General features: G+C 54.0%; 1 protein-coding gene across 1 annotated transcript; it reads left to right on the top strand.

The window, feature by feature from the left end:
* Positions 1 to 3,756: 3,756 nt before the first annotated feature.
* Positions 3,757 to 15,006, top strand: CES3 (carboxylesterase 3). Its single transcript, XM_012660630.1, has 13 exons — positions 3,757 to 3,886; positions 5,318 to 5,522; positions 5,627 to 5,765; positions 5,936 to 6,069; positions 6,564 to 6,717; positions 6,832 to 6,936; positions 8,728 to 8,826; positions 9,150 to 9,290; positions 12,104 to 12,184; positions 13,262 to 13,409; positions 14,081 to 14,230; positions 14,397 to 14,475; positions 14,581 to 15,006. The coding sequence occupies exons 1-13, from the start codon at positions 3,805 to 3,807 to the stop codon at positions 14,774 to 14,776; spliced, it is 1,713 nt and encodes a 570-aa protein (XP_012516084.1). The 5' UTR covers positions 3,757 to 3,804; the 3' UTR covers positions 14,777 to 15,006.
* The last annotated feature ends 424 nt before the right edge of the window (positions 15,007 to 15,430 follow it).

Here is a 15,430-nt window from a genome sequence, read left to right as displayed (position 1 = left end):
ATGAGCCAGCATGCCTGGCCATAGATGAAGCTTTGCTAGCTCATTCACTGCTCACCTGCTGTGCAGTACCCAGGTTCTTAAGTTTCATTGAAGACAGTCTTTCCCACAGGTTGGTGGGGGTGGAGCAGGGGGTCGAACTCTGCGGCCCGGTTTCTAACAGGCCACGGACTGGTACCAGTCTTCAGCCCGTGGGCGCTGCAGACCGCAGCTATAAATGGAATAATTTGTGACTGGCTTCTGTCACTTAGCATCATGTTTTTGAGATTTAACCTGTAGTTCTTCCTTTTTCTGGCTGAATAGTATTCTGTTTACAGATATACCCCATTTCATCCATGTGCCAGTTGATGCCCATTTGGGTGATTTCCATTTTGTGGCTATTTTTAATAACACTGCAGTGAACATTTTCAGACAAGTCTGTGTGGACATATGCTTTTATTTCTGTGGGGGTGGATGCCTGAGAGTGGAACTGCTAGGTCATATGGCCAGTATGTTTAGCTTTTAAAGAAAATGCCCAACTGTCTTCCAAAATGCCTACATTATTTTTGCATCCCCCCAACCACCTGTGAGGGTTGCACTTGCTCCGTGTCCTCACCAACACTTGGCCTTTGGGGGCTTAAATCTGATCGTTTTTAATGGTTGTGTAGTGGTATTTCTTTGCAGTTGGTTCCCTGGACGTTTAGCCTCTGCTTCCATCATTCTCTCTGTCTGTCTGTGTCTGTATATATATGTAGATAGACCATATATTTGCAGTTTTTCCTCACACACACACACACACACACACAAATAGACTCCCGAGACTCTTCCTTTCTCCATTTCACATTTGTACTATTGCCTCAGTCATCATCAATGTCAGGACCTCTGAACGATGGGGCAGCCAGGGGTGGAGTACGTGAGGACCCACAGCCCAGTGGCTGTGAACAGCAGCCCCGGGATTAGGAAGAAGCACTTTCTTGCCCAGTTAACACAAAGGAGCTTTGTACACACCCCTGAGCTGGGAGGAGCAGGGGACCTCTTAGTACCCACAGCCCAGGTATTAACTAGGTCATGAGCGCTAAGGGCAGAGAGAGCATCTGCCCAGGCAGGGGGCTGGGAGCATGGCTCAGACCCAAGTGAGTTGGGTGGGAGACACTGAATCGACAACAGGCCTTGCAGATGGGGCGGAGGTCAGGAACAACTTCTGGGAGAGACTGGAAGGAGAGGAAGTGCAGACAGCAAAGTTGGATGATTTTAGCTTTGCTAGAAACAGGAACAGAACAGTGAGTGCGACGATAGCTGGAGGGCAAAGTGGGTCAAGGGAGGTTTTGGATGGTGTTGGTTTTGCACGGGAGCTGTGTTTGCATCTGGTGGGGAGATGCAGCAGAAGCTGATGGCCCAGAAGAGACAGCCCTGGGAGGGAACGAGGTTCTGGTGCCCAGGGGTGGGTCCCAGAGCTGGGACTTGAGTGAGGCACACAAGAAGCGTAGGGTACACATTTAGGAGGTCCTCATTCTCAGGAACCACCCCTCCCCTCGTGTGACCCTGGGGGTGAGTGACGATAACTCTTACATTGTAGGTACCTTGGTGGCCTGTTTCACCTAGTCCTGGCCCATCCACAATGCTAGGAGGGAAGGCACACCTAGCTGCAGGGACTGGGGAATCTTGGCCTTGGGAGCAGATGGATGCTGTCTCCTGACAGCACCCATAGCTAAGGGGTCAGAGGACAAGATTGTGGGAGGGGAGGAGATCCAGGTGCCCTGACGTGAGGGTTGAAGGTGTGCAAGGAAGACCTGGAGGAAAGCATGCCAGAGCCAGTGCTCAAATCTTCCGGAAATGGTCTAAGGGGGCAAGCTGGGGTGGGGCTGGGGCTGTGATGGCAGCAAGGAGGGGAGGGCGGAGCAGAGAAAGACAAGGGTCTGGCGGCTGCCATGGAAGATTCAGGAAGCTGCCCTGGTTCTGTTTGTTTTATTTATTTATTTTTTTTACAGACAGGGACTCCCTCTCTTGCCCAGGCTGGAGTGTAGTTTCCCGATCACAGCTCACCGCCGCCTCAAGCTCTTGGGCTCAAGCGATCCTCCTGCCTCAGCCTCCCAAGTAGCTGGGGTGAAAGCCACTGTGCCAGGCTGGGGCTGGTTATTTTGACAGAAGGGAAGTTGCATCCTGAAGCAGTTCTCTCGAGCTCTGGGTGCCAGCTGAAACTGCAGAAGAAGATCTGGCATCTTGTGCAGGCAAGACCCACACCCTGTCCCTCATTGAGCCACTAAATATCTGCCCATCCTCCCATCCCCCACTCCTAGCCACCCATGTTCCTGACACTGAGGCCCAGAAGTGAGTCCTGCCCTCTCTTGGGTTGGGGGTCTCCAAGCCAGCAGGGACACAGAGGCCCTGACGGAACCCTGCCCAGAGGCAAGAACAGGCTTCCAAGGGCTCTGGTTCCAAGGCTTGTGTTTTCACACACACACACACACACACACACACACACACACACACACATGTAACCTTACTTCCACCCTGTGAGGTGGGTCCTGTTATCATCACTGTTTTGTAGATGACAAAACTAGGCCCAGAGCTGTGAAGTAATGTGTTTAAGGTCACACTCAAGGTCTTCCTGCTGCCCCCCACCACCACCCCACACTCCCAGACCTCAGTTTCCCCTGCCCAGGAGTCCTGTGGCCACTTGGGGTTAATGTCCTGCTTCTGCCCTGTCACTTGAGGACCTTTCAAGAGAGTGGCCTCCATGAGAAAGTCATCCCAACATACACCCTGTGCACTCACAGTCCTGGGGCTCCAGGCCTTGAGGTCTATGAGAGTGTCACCCAGCCACAGTGGCAAACAGGCTGTCAGCTTTCACCATGTTACAGACAGAATGAGCATATGCTCCAGGAATCCGATTCCTAGACCCAAGAGAAACCGAAGCGCAGGTCCACGCAGAAACGTGGACACATGTTACAGCAGCTCTCTTCGTAACAGTCCAAAGGTGCAAACGACCCACATGCTCAGAAATGAGTGGGTGGGTAAACAAATTACAGTTTGTCTGTACAGAGGAATATTATTCAGCCATAAAAATTACCAACACACGTTACAATTCCAATGAACCTCAAGAACATTATACTAAGTGAAAGAAACTGACACAAACTGTCACATACTGTATTCTTTTTACATGCTATACCTGGAACAGGTAAATCCATACAGACAGAAGGCAAATAAGTGGCCACCAGGTGGAATGGGGAGTCATTACTTTTTGGTGGTTACAGGGTGTTGTGCCGGGACGGTGAAAAAGTTTCGTGACCAGAGATGTGGTAGTCGCATAACAGTGGGAATACACGATCTGCCGGTGAGTTGTGCACTCTGTGATGGTTAATTGCACGATATGTGAATTTCACTTAATTTTTAAAAAATCAACTTCAGTTCCCTTAAGCCCACATCAGGGCTCAGGCAGGCTCCTGGCAGGCCAGACTGGACACCAGCCCCACCCCAGGTCTGTTGGCCCACTTGGAGTGGCACCCCAGGCTCAGTGGCCATCATTCCCTCAGGTCGGTGATGTGGGTGTCTTGTGATGAGGACACAAGGTCTCATGGAGGTCACCAAGTCAGAAAAGCTGGGATTTGAATACAGGAGGACGCTGTTATATCATCCCTGCCTCTGCAGGGCACTCACCCAGCCCTGCTGTTGGGTGTGAGTCACTGGGTCCTGTGGGGGCCTGGCCACCAGCCAGGTGGGGCGGTCCACAGAGGCTTTTGTAACACAGCCCTTCAGAGACTGGTAGTGCCAAAGGGCAAAGATCTTATTCTACAATCTGCAGCTTCTGCCTAGTCACTTGTAAGGAGCATGGGGACAGCGGTGAGAGTGGAATCCAGGATCCTGGTCTGGGTGGCCTGTCTGCTCCTGGCGTTCCCTGCCACAGCCACTGGTAATGCACAACTGCTGGGCCTGCAGGGGCAGGAGCTCCTGGGGCTTCGGGAGGCCTCTGCGTGCAGGGGGCAAGAGTGACATGGGGACAGGGAGGAGTGTGCAGCCTGCTCAGGAAAGGGGTCCAGTTTGGAAGAAACGGGTTGTGCATCGTTTCTGGGCAGGGGCCCCACCCTCGCTATCCTGTGTGATCCCCAGGGCAGCCCTGCCAGGGGACATGATTGTCGTTATGTTTTAAGTGACTGGAGATTTGTTTTAATCAGGTATGGTAAGGCAAGCAGATTGCAAATGACTGTGATCAAGGAAGATGTTTCCTCATAGTTCTCTAGGAACAAGAGGCGCCAGGCCCCGCAGGGCCACACTGGGAAGCACCGGGTGTGTCAGGAGGAAGAGGGAGGAGGGGAGAACGTGGGCAGGAGCGTTTACCGCTGTTTCCACGGGAAGGAAGAGGCAAAGTAGGCTAAGCAGGCTTAGGATTGGCAGTGGGCACTGGGGTACAGGGGCTGCTCCTAGTTGCCTGGTACCTGGCCCTGGGGTGACAAGGGCTGGTGGATAGTGGCCAGGAGTTTGAGAGCCCCACACAGGAAGTGGTTGGGGGTATGACTGTGGACTGGTTTGCATTTGAAAGACTTGCTCTTCAGAGAGTTGTGTCCGTCTCTAGAAATTGGCCAGCCCTGGGAGGGGCAATGCCCGTCTTAGTCTATTTGTGTTGTCATAGAGGAATACGTGAGCCTGGTTTATTTGGTTCAGGGTTCTGCAGGCTGCACAAGAAATGTGGCACCAGCATCTGCTTCCAGCGAGGGCCTCAGGCTGCTTCCGCTCATGGCAGAAGGGGAAGGGCAGCCGCATGGAGAGGGTGGAGGAGATGCCGGGCCTTTTCCGTTTTCCACCAAGTAGTTCTCCAGGGAATCAAGAGTGAGAACTCACTCCCAGGAGAAAGGCACCAAGCCACCTGCCCCCATGACCTGAACGCCTCCAACACTGGGGATCAGGTTTCAACATGAGACTTGGAGGGGCCAAACAAACCATATCTAAACCAGAGCACCCCCCACGGTCAGCAAGGCCCCAGGCAGCAAAGCTTCAGAATACAGGAAATAAGGATGTGGTTATTATACCTTATTTGGCAGAGGAGTAACCTGAAGTGCAAATGAGAAAGTGGCTGGCCCAAGGCTCAAGGCTCCAGGGCAGGTCTCGTCTGGCCTGGGGGGAGCATGGTGATGCCCACACAGGCCGGGAGGAGGAGGTCGGGGAACCATAGGGCCAGGCCTGCTGGGAAGGTTACCCACGCTGCTGTGTGCAAAGTCCTTGGAACAGAGCCTGGCAGAACAGCACTCAGAGGGCAAATGTGTCCTTCACTCTGAGTGTCCTTCTGTCACCCCATCCCCACACGGAGGCTGCAGACTCACCCACAGCCCCTCTGTCCTGCCCTCAGGGCCCGAACTTGCCCAGCCTGAAGTACACACCACCCTGGGCCGAGTGCGAGGCCGGCAGGTGGGCGTGAAGGGCACAGACAGCCTTGTGAGTGTCTTCCTGGGCATCCCATTCGCCCAGGCACCCCTGGGGCCTGACCGGTTTTCAGCTCCGCGCCCAGCACAGCCCTGGGAGGGTGTGCGGGATGCCAGCACCGAGCCCCCCATGTGAGTAGCGCCAGTGGAGGTGGGCAAGTGGGCAGGTGGGCAGGGGTCCACTGCCGGGGCGTGTGGGGCTGACCAGCTGGTCCTTGGGCCCGTCCTTGGTACAGGTGCCTGCAGGATGTGAACAGAATGGACAACAGCAGATTGATGCTCAATGGAAAGCATCGGCTCTTCCCTATTTCAGAGGACTGCCTGGTCCTCAACATCTACAGCCCAGCTGGGGCCATGGCAGGGGACAAGAGGCCGGTGGGCAGCCCGGAGGGCCCTGTCCTCCCATCCAGCTCCACCTGCCTGCCTGGCCCTTCCCCAACCCTGTTCCCAGACTATCCCAGAGGTCCCAAGAATGCCCTGGGCTGGTAGGTGGCCACGTGGGCTCCTAGGAGCTGGGGGTCACTGCCCCAGGGTCCTCTCTGCAGGTCATGGTATGGATCCACGGAGGCTCTCTGACTGTTGGTGCCGCCACCTCCTACGATGGATCAGCCCTGGCAGCCTATGGGGACGTGGTCGTGGTCACAGTCCAGTACCGCCTGGGGGTGTTCGGCTTCTTCAGGTGAGACGCAGGCTGGGCGAGAGCACCAACTGCACTGAGGGGCCGCTCACGTGAGGATTCGGGGACCTAGGCTGGGGGGCCAGAGGCTGCATGGAGATGGAGTGTCCCCCACACTGCTTTCTAGGGCAGAGAAGGTGCTCCCTGAGCCTCCACCCTGGGGGAGCGGCCCAGCAAAACCTAGAATCTTGCAGCGAATTTGGTCCCTTGGGCAGAGGGCACTGGTTCCTGGGCTGCGGCCAGGATCCCAGCCAGGGTTGAGGGCAAAGAGCTGTCTGCTCTCACAGCCACCTGGGAGCCAGCCCTGGCTGCCCCCACCCAGCCTGCCCACACCACGTGCTAGGTGGATGCCAAGCGTAGCTCACAGCCAGGCCTGACTTTGGGAGCAGAGGAGGGCTGAGCACCCTGGTGGCTGATTCGAAGCAAAGCTGCAAAGACCAAGGAACATCTGTCATGGAAGCCAGCCTGTGCTAACCACTGCCTCACCTGCCCCCCAGCACTGGGGACGAACATGCACCTGGCAACCAGGGCTTCCTAGATGTCGTGGCTGCTCTGCACTGGCTACAGGAGAACATCAGCCCCTTTGGGGGTGACCCCAACTGTGTCACCGTCTTTGGCCAATCTGTCGGTGGCGCCATCACCTCTGCCCTGGTAATAGTCACCATAAGGGGCTAGCAGTGATGGCCGGGAGGGCTCCTGTGGCCCCAGACCTCCCAACTCCTCTGCCCTCCTCTGACAGCCATCTGCTCTCTCCACCGCACCCAGGTCCTGGCCCCGATGGCTGCGGGGCTGTTCCACAGAGTCATCGCACAGAGCGGGGTCATCACCATCCCTGGTTTAATGGATCTTGACCCAGGGCACCTGGCTCGGGTCTGCATTTCCTTCACCTCTGACTCCATCCATGTGCACCTCCCCTCCCCAACCCTGTGCTGGCCCTGGGGTCTCAGAGCGGGAGTGTGCTGCTAGGGCACCCCCGCTGGCAGAGAGCCCCGGATGAAGGCAGCTGAGAGGAAATAGCCGCTGCATCCAGCGGGTGGGCAGTCAGGGATGGCTTCCTGAAGGAGACCACCCCTGTGCACACCACCCTTGGTCCCTTCTGTAGGGTGGGGTCTTCAGGAGCACCCCTCTCTGCTCCAGGCGGCATGGTGCTGGGGGCCCTCCAGTCCCAGCCACCCTGCTGCCTGAGACATCTCCACTGAGGCTCGAGCCCCCCTAGAGCCCCATTGTAACAAGGCCTTGTGGAGAGTTGCCCGTGGAAGCCACAGAATGGCAGCTGCATCTGCAAAGGCTGCAGGTGTGAGACACAGTGACAGGTCCTGGAAGCAGCAAGCTGTCAGGTAGGGACCTCAGCAGGCTGGGGCGGAGCAGGAAGCGAAGGCGCTGGAGAAGCAGGGGCATCGCCTGGGAATCTGGACCTTCTCCAGGTGCAGGAGGAAGCGGGGCAGTGACGGGCTGGGCTCCTTGGAGTGGAAGATGGGTTGGAGGGAGCCATCCTGGTGGTTGAGAGGCCATGGAGATGGCCAGGGCAGAGTCCAGGGAGAGAGGACAGTGACAGGCAGGGGCAGCTCTGGGAGTGGGGGACAGGTGGGCATAAGCGGGACTCGGGAGGCTCTGTCAGTGCCCCCTCTGGCCACGGAGCACTGCCAAGGTGGAGGAACGGTCTGGGCGTCTTTAGCACAGGGCTGGAGATGGTTCAGGAACCTCGGGCTCTTGTCTGGACAACAGCATCCCTGACCCATCCCCCAACTGTGGCCGGGAGAGATTTTCTGGATCACAAACTTTAGGTCCTTCCCCGTCTCTCCTGTGTCCCGTGAAAAACACAGCTCAGCCATTCCTCCTTAAACACGTATTCACGGGGCTCCTGCCGATGGCCACGGGCCTGCAGCCTCACCTCCCTCCCTCTCCCTGCCCCGCTCCAGCCTCCACACCGCACCCTTCCCTGCCAAACTGGGGCCCTGCCGGAAGCCCTCCCTCTCTACACTCCCCCCATTTCCTTATTTACTCAGCAAACTTTGGGAACATAGTTAATTAGATGAGGACGCTGATGTCAAAAGGGCAAAAAGCTGATCTAGCACCCCTTGTATTATCTTGGATGGAGCTGGGGCCCATTCTACTAAGTGGAGTATCACAAGAATGGAAAAACAAGCACCACATGTGCTCACCAGCAAATTGGTATTAACTGATCGACACTTACGTGCACATATGGTAGCAATATTCACTGGGTGTTGGGCAGGTGGGAGGGGGAGGAGGGGATGGGTATATTCACACCTAATGGGTGCGGTGCGCACTGTCTGGGGGATAGACATGCTCGTAGCTCTGACTGGGACGGGGGGCAAAGGCAATATATGTAACCTAAATATTTGTACCCCGTAATATTCTGAAATAATAATAAACAAAGGGCAAAGGGTACACAGCCCCTCATCCCCAGATAATGACATTATAGTGTAACAGAGGACACACACGGTTCCCGGGGACCACCCGCGCTGGTGGGCAGAGCAGGCTTTTCAGGGGTTGTGGCAAGTCTCTGGCCAGTCTCAAGCCTGATCTGCGACATCACGCCCAGCTGTGCTGCAGATGCACCCCCTCTCTGTGGAAGGCAGAGGGCTGCAAGGTGGGGGTCAGTGGCTGAGAGGGAGGCATGACACTTTTGTCTGTCCCCAGCACATCGCGGACTCCTTCGCCTGCAGCTCCCACTCCTCAGCTGAGATACTGCGGTGCCTTCGGGAGAAGGAAGGAGACAAACTGATCCATATGAAGTCGGTATGACCACCTCCTTGGCCACGGTGGCGGGCAATGGCGCAGAGGGGGTTCTGGGCCCGGGGCCCAACTAGGCCTGGGCACAGGAATGGGGGCCACTCCCAACCCCAAGGGCAGGCCCTGTCTTCTAGGGAAGATACCTGCTTGGAAGCGTCAGTTGCCCAACTCCTGATTCCCCCTGGCCAGGCCCCTCACCCTGGCAATCTCCATCCCCCTGCTTTCCCTCAAGGCTCAGCCACTCAGGCCCACAGCTAGGTGGCCCCTGGGTCCCATTCTTTGAGGCTGGGTCCTGACTTGAGAGCCTCTTGCCTTGCTTCCACCTGCAGAAAACACGTATTACTTCTTTCACCGTTGATGGCACCTTCCTTCCCAAAAGCCCCAAGGAGATCCTCAATGAGAAGCGAGTGCACTCTGTGCCTGTCCTTCTGGGTGTCAATAACCACGAGGTTAGCTTGCTTCTCCCCAAGGTGAGTGTCCTCCAGCACCTGTGCCCATCAAGGCCCTGCCCCAGCCAGTCTTCTTTCACCCCAACATCATCACCACAGCCCTGCGAGCTGAGCATTCCTGTGATTCCTATTTGGTAGGTGAGATAGCTGAGGCCCTGAAAGGTTGAAGGGACTTGCTAAGGTCACCCAGCTACATTTTCAGAAAGCCACGTTTCCATTTGGGGACCAAGCTTTTGTACCAAGTGGCTGATCCACAGCATATTCCTGCCTTGGTGTCTGGTTTATCAGGCTCTGTGAGACTGATTAATGTGACTCTGTCCCTGAGAGACTGACTACCTAAGACTCTCAGGTCTCAGACATCAAGCCACTGGTGACCTCATGGGCCAAGTACCCTCCATTCCCTTCCAGGTGCACAGAACGCTCATAAGCGTGTCAACATCATGCTTCCACCCTGAGCATCTTGTTATTTCATTCTCACTCTTCTACCCATCTTCATAGCAATTGCTTTGAATGGCTGCAAAATCTTCCACAAAGGGAGGGTCCCATCATAATGTTCCTTTGTTTTGGCATCTGGGCAGCTTCTCGTTTTTACCACTGAAGCCATTAGTGCAGTGAACATTTTCATGTCCACAGCTTTTGTCCTCTGACTTATTCCTTTGGAATCGATCCCCAGGAGGGGCATTTGCTTGCTACGTGAGAGGCTCATGCAATCTTGACACGCAAGGACACGCTTGTGGAAGTGGCCAGGCCAATGCCCAGACTCTGGCAGGCAGCCCTGGCCCTCACACTGTCAACTTACAGTTATATGTGTCGAAACGAGGGAGAACCAACCTGGCTGGCTCCTAAGACCTGGGGAAACCTGCCTGGAGTGAAATGCCGGGCCAGGACTTGGAGCCAAGGATGTTTCTCAGGAATTGGCTCGGAGGGCTGCTCACCTGTCACTGGTGCAGGCGTTCCCGCCCGCGTGAGCGCAGGTGTAAATCTGGCAGCTAACTATGCATTCGCTAATGGTGGTGCACTCCTGTAATCCCAGGGAGGCTGAGGTGGGAGGATCCCTTGAGCCCAGGAGTTTACCACTGCACTCCAGCCTAGGTGATAGAATGAGACCCTGTCTCTAAAAAACAAAACTGCACAAAACAAAAAAGTTCTTGGTGAAAGTTTTAGCCATGGCTGCAAAATAATTCCTACCCCTCCTTCTGGAAACCTCTCCACTTCTTACATATTGCTGTCGACACAGCACTTTCTGACATTGCTACGCCAATTTAAATTGCCACCAGCAGCTTGAGTCTACAGTTTTACTGCAACCTTATCAGCATTTGCTGACCGTAATTTTTAAAAATATCAGCTTTATCGAGACATAATTTACATACCACAAAAATCACCCTTGTAAAGCGTACAACTCAGAGATTCTTAGTTTATGTACAAAGTTGTGCAACCATCACCGCTATCTTATTGCAGAACATTTGCATCACCCTGAAAAGGAGGCTCATACCCAGTCTCCCTCCCTCAGACCCTGGCAACCACTAATCTATTTTCCATCAACTTTATGGATTTTCCTATTCTGCACAATTCATAGAAACGGACCATACGCATGTGACTTTTTGTGTCTGACTTTTTTCACCGAACATGGTGTTTTCAGGGTTCATCCGTATTGTAGCAAGTATCAGTACTTCATGCCTCTTGGTGGCTGAATATACTATCTAGTTTTGCTTATCCATTCAATAGCTCATAGACATTTGGGCTGTTTCCACCTTTTTTGCTATTAATGGATGATCCTGGATGAATATTCATGTGCAAGTTGTTTTGAAAACACGTGTTTTCATTTCTGTTGGTTGCAGACGTGAAAGGGGAATTGCAGGGTCACGTGCTAATGCTATGTTTAATTCGAGGAGCTGCCGGACGGCTTTCCAAATGGGCCGCACTGTTTTGCGTTCCTACCAGTGGTGCGTGAGGTTCCAATTTCTCCACATCCTGCCCAGTCCTCCTTATTCTTTCTTGTTTTGATGCCAGCCATGTAAGTGGTTGGGAAGTGGTATCTTGTTTTGATTTGCGTTTCTTTAATGGCTAAAGATGTTGAGCATCTTTTCATGTGCTTACTGGCCGTATTTTATCTTCTTTTTTTTTTTTTTTTTTTAAACAGAGTCTCACTCTTTTGCCTGGGCTAGAGTGCCGTGGTGTCAGCCTAGCTCACGGCAACCTGAAACTCCTGGGCTCAAGCAATCCTTCTGCCTCAGCCTCCCGAGTAGCTGGGACTACAGGCATGTGCCACTATGCCCGGCTAATTTTTTTTTCTATATATTTTTGTTGTCCAATTAATTTCTTTCTATTTTTAGTAGAGACAGGGTCTCATTCTTGCTCAGGCTGGTTTCGAACTCCTGAGCTCAAACAATTCACCCACCTCGGCCTCCCAGAGTGCTAGGATTACAGGCGTGAGCCACCGCGCCCAGCCTCCGTATTTTATCTTCTTTGGAGAAATGTCTATTCAAATCCTTGGTCATTTTTATATTTGATTATTTGTCTTTTTCTTGTTGAGTTGTAACGGTTCTTTATTTATTCTGGATACCAGTCCCTTATCAGGTATCTGATTTGCAAATATTTGTTCCATTCTGTGGTTGGCTTTTCATTTTTTTTTTTTAGAAGAGACTGGGTCTTACTTTGCTACTCAGGTATTGCCCAGGCTAGATTCAATTTGAAGGTTATCTTGATTTGAGTTTGTGGACTTGTGAGTTTGGCCACGCTTGCTCTGTAATGAGTTTATGGGCACAGGGCTGTGAACACTCTCCTGCCCAGGGCAGTGGTCCAGCTGCATTGAGAGGGCCTCGGTGTCCCCACAGGCCTTTGGTTTCCCGGATAGGATGGAGCAGATGAGCCTGGAGGACATGATGGACACCTTGAGGCACTTCTTGATCGGTCTGGTAAGACAAGAGACAGGAGGGAGGCTGGGAGTGAACATCCCACCCAACACAGACTGTACTCTCACTCCTGACACCCACAGCTGCCCACCTTCCACCAGGCCCCTTGGTCCAACTGGTGAACTATAGTTCCACCCAGGACTCCGTTGGACATGAGTCAATGTAGTTCTCAAAGGAAAATTATCATCATCGTCACCATCATTGTCACAGCACAGAGTGCCTGTTAATGAGCACATACTCTGTGCCCGGGACTGTGCTGTGCTGAGCAGTGGGAGAGGCATTCATCTCCTTCCATCCTCGTTGCAACTCTGTGAAGTAGGAAATTTCATGATCCCTGTGTTACAGATTAGGAAACTGAGACTCAAAGTCTCACAGCAGGTAAGGGGCAGAGGCAGAGTTTGAGCCAGCTCTGTCTGATCCCAGAACCTCAGCCGTCAAATGTGAAGCCAGATGGACCTGGTGTCAAATCCCAGCCCTGCCCACTTGCCCAGGTATCCTCACCCCTCTGAGCCCATTTCTTCACCAAGAAATGGGGGCGATGCTTCCTATTCACCCAAGCTGTTGTGAGAAGGGGACTGGATGGTGCATTTGAAGAGTCTACCTGGGAGCTGGTACCCAGTAGGTGCTCAATGTTTGTGCCTTTCCCTGCTTTGGAAGCCCCAGAGGCCTCCGCATTCACACGACCTCATCACTGCTCTCTGCAGCTGTGGGGGAGCCCCCACCATTTGTTCTCTCACTTATTTCCCAGTTCACTTCCACTGAACACCTGCTTCCAGGCCAGACCCTTTGCTGGGGACATCACATCTGCTGCCAGGCAAGGACTGACTTTCAGAGAGATGCAGCCAACTATCTGAGGTCATGCAGCCAGGCAGTGGTCCTAGAGCTGGGATTTGACTCCAAACCTGAGCTTATCCCACTCAGACACCATCTAGAACTCCCAAGAAGACAGAGAGGCAGCTGGCTGCCTGAGACATGAGCCTGGGACATGAGAGAAGCCATGCTGGAGGGTGTGCAGCTTCTTGGGAGGGTCTGCCACCGCTGTGGGGCCTGAGTATGCCTGAGCCTGTCCTCCTGCCCCAGGATATACCCCTTGAGATGATGGCCACCGTCGCAGATGAATACCTAGACAGCAACTCAGACACACAAGCCCGACTCCATGCCTTCCTCGAGTTGATGAGCGACGCAATCTTTACCTTCCCTGTCTTAAATGTCTCAAGAAGCCTCCGAGGTAAGCCTATCCCTGGACACTTTCCCACTTCGGCCCAGGAGCTGGGTCATCACAGGTGACATGGCTGTGATAGGATCAGTTTCCCCCAATTCCTTGTACCCCACACCCCGCTGCCTCCCTCAACCCTGCCTTCTCTGGGATGCAACGTCACAGCAACGAGAAGTGTCTCTGGCGGGGCAACTTGCACGGGAGAAAAGTGAGTCTCAGAGAGGTACAGTGACTTGCCAAAGGTCACCCAGCAGAGCCCATCACCAATTCTCAGGAATTCATTCAATGAATCAGTGACTTCCTCCTCTTTTAGCGCTCCCCCTGGGATAAGTATTGCTTCCTCCATGCCTGGTGGCTAATTCCTGACACAGCCCTTTAATAGCTCCAATTTCTAAACTTTGTGACCTCGGGCAAGATACCTAACCTCCTGTGCCTCGGTTTCCTCATTTGTGAAATGGAGATAATAACAGAATCTAATCCATGAGGTTATGAGAATGAGATAAATGATGACACAAGGCACACAGAATGGCGCTCGACACCTGGCAAGTGCTCAGAAAATACCTGCTGCTAATCATTTTTTCACCATCATCATCACTGGTATTGGTGTCATGAGCTTGTGCTGCCAAAGGCAGGACCTAATTGGGCTGTGGGTGCCTAACTCTGATCCTGCCCTCTCTCTGCAGATTCGGGGAACCCCATCTTTTTCTATGAGTTCCAGCATCGACCTAGTTCTTTTGCGAAGATCAGACCAGACTGGGTGAAGGCCGACCATGGGGCTGAGATTGCTTTTGTATTTGGGGGGCCCTTCCTCATGGACGAGAGTTCCCTCCTGGGTGAGGACAGACAGATAGACAGACAGACATGCAATCCCTTGGCTGCCAGACTCCAAGGGGCCAGGGAAGGGCTTGCAAGAGCAGAAGTCTGGCCAGCACCAAGGATCCTGGGTCCCCTCCAGGCCCCACATGATCAACCCTGATTCTGGTCTGTTCCTTTCACCAGCCTTTCCAGAGGCCACAGAGGATGAGAAGCAGCTGAGCCTCACCATGATGGCCCAGTGGACCCACTTTGCCCGGACAGGGTGAGTGAGCAAGCAGGCTTACCTGGCTTTGGGCCTGGGACACTCAGATCCGCCCCTTGGGGATAGCACAGGAGGCCTTGGTCCTCACTCATTCTTCCCACCCAGGGACCCCAATGGCAAGGGGCTGCCTCCTTGGCCCCAGTTCGACCAGTCGGAACAATACCTGGAGATCAACCGGGTGCCACGGGCCAGGCAGAAGCTAAGGGAGGCCCGAATGAGGTTCTGGACAGAGACACTCCCCAGCAAGATCCAGCAGTGGTATGAGAAGCAGAAGAGGGGGAAGGCCCCGGAGGAGCTCTGAGGCAGGGCCTGGGCCTTCTTGCTGGGGCCAACTCAAAGGGTGGCAAAGTCCCAGCAGGGGAACCTCCCTTCCCCACCCCTAGCCCTCACTGAGAGAGACTTTGACCTAAATGAGGCCCACGTGGGCTTGTATCCTTGAAAGCATCAACCACTGCATGACTGGCATTTTGCTGTTGTGAAATATCACCGGGCTGCTTTCTGTCTCTGGGCCATTGTACGAGCTCTTCCTTCTCCCTGAAGTACGTTTCCGACTTCTTGGCAAGTTCCAGTTCATTCTTCGTGCTCCCCAGAGGACTCCCTCCCCGAAGAAGCCGTCCCTGCCTTCTCTGGTCTGTGTGGCCCTGAGTCTGTGCCAATTAGAGCACAGTCCACCCTAGGCCAGCACTGGATCTGTGTCTCTCTCACCCTCAGAGGAGCTCTCTGAAAGTGTGGACCAGCCTGGCCCCACTCTGTCACCCACACCAGAATCAGGCAGGCCCTGGAGTCAGGTGCTGTTTGGTGAGTGCATGAAACACAGAGTATGTGAGTGGTGGTGCTGGACTTGAACCTAGAGCTTTCAGGCGCCAATGCCAAGCTCAGTCTCCCACAGACATAGTCTGTCCTGGTCAGAAGGGTAGATTCCAAAGGCAGGGACCTGGAGTGGGAGAAGTTCTGG

This window comes from Propithecus coquereli, unplaced genomic scaffold (genome assembly GCF_000956105.1).
Source record: "Propithecus coquereli isolate 6110/MARCELLA unplaced genomic scaffold, Pcoq_1.0 Scaffold67, whole genome shotgun sequence".
NCBI lineage: Eukaryota > Metazoa > Chordata > Mammalia > Primates > Indriidae > Propithecus > Propithecus coquereli.
The sequence above is the reverse complement of the archived record's forward strand: the minus strand, read 5'-3'. Positions and strand labels throughout refer to the sequence as shown.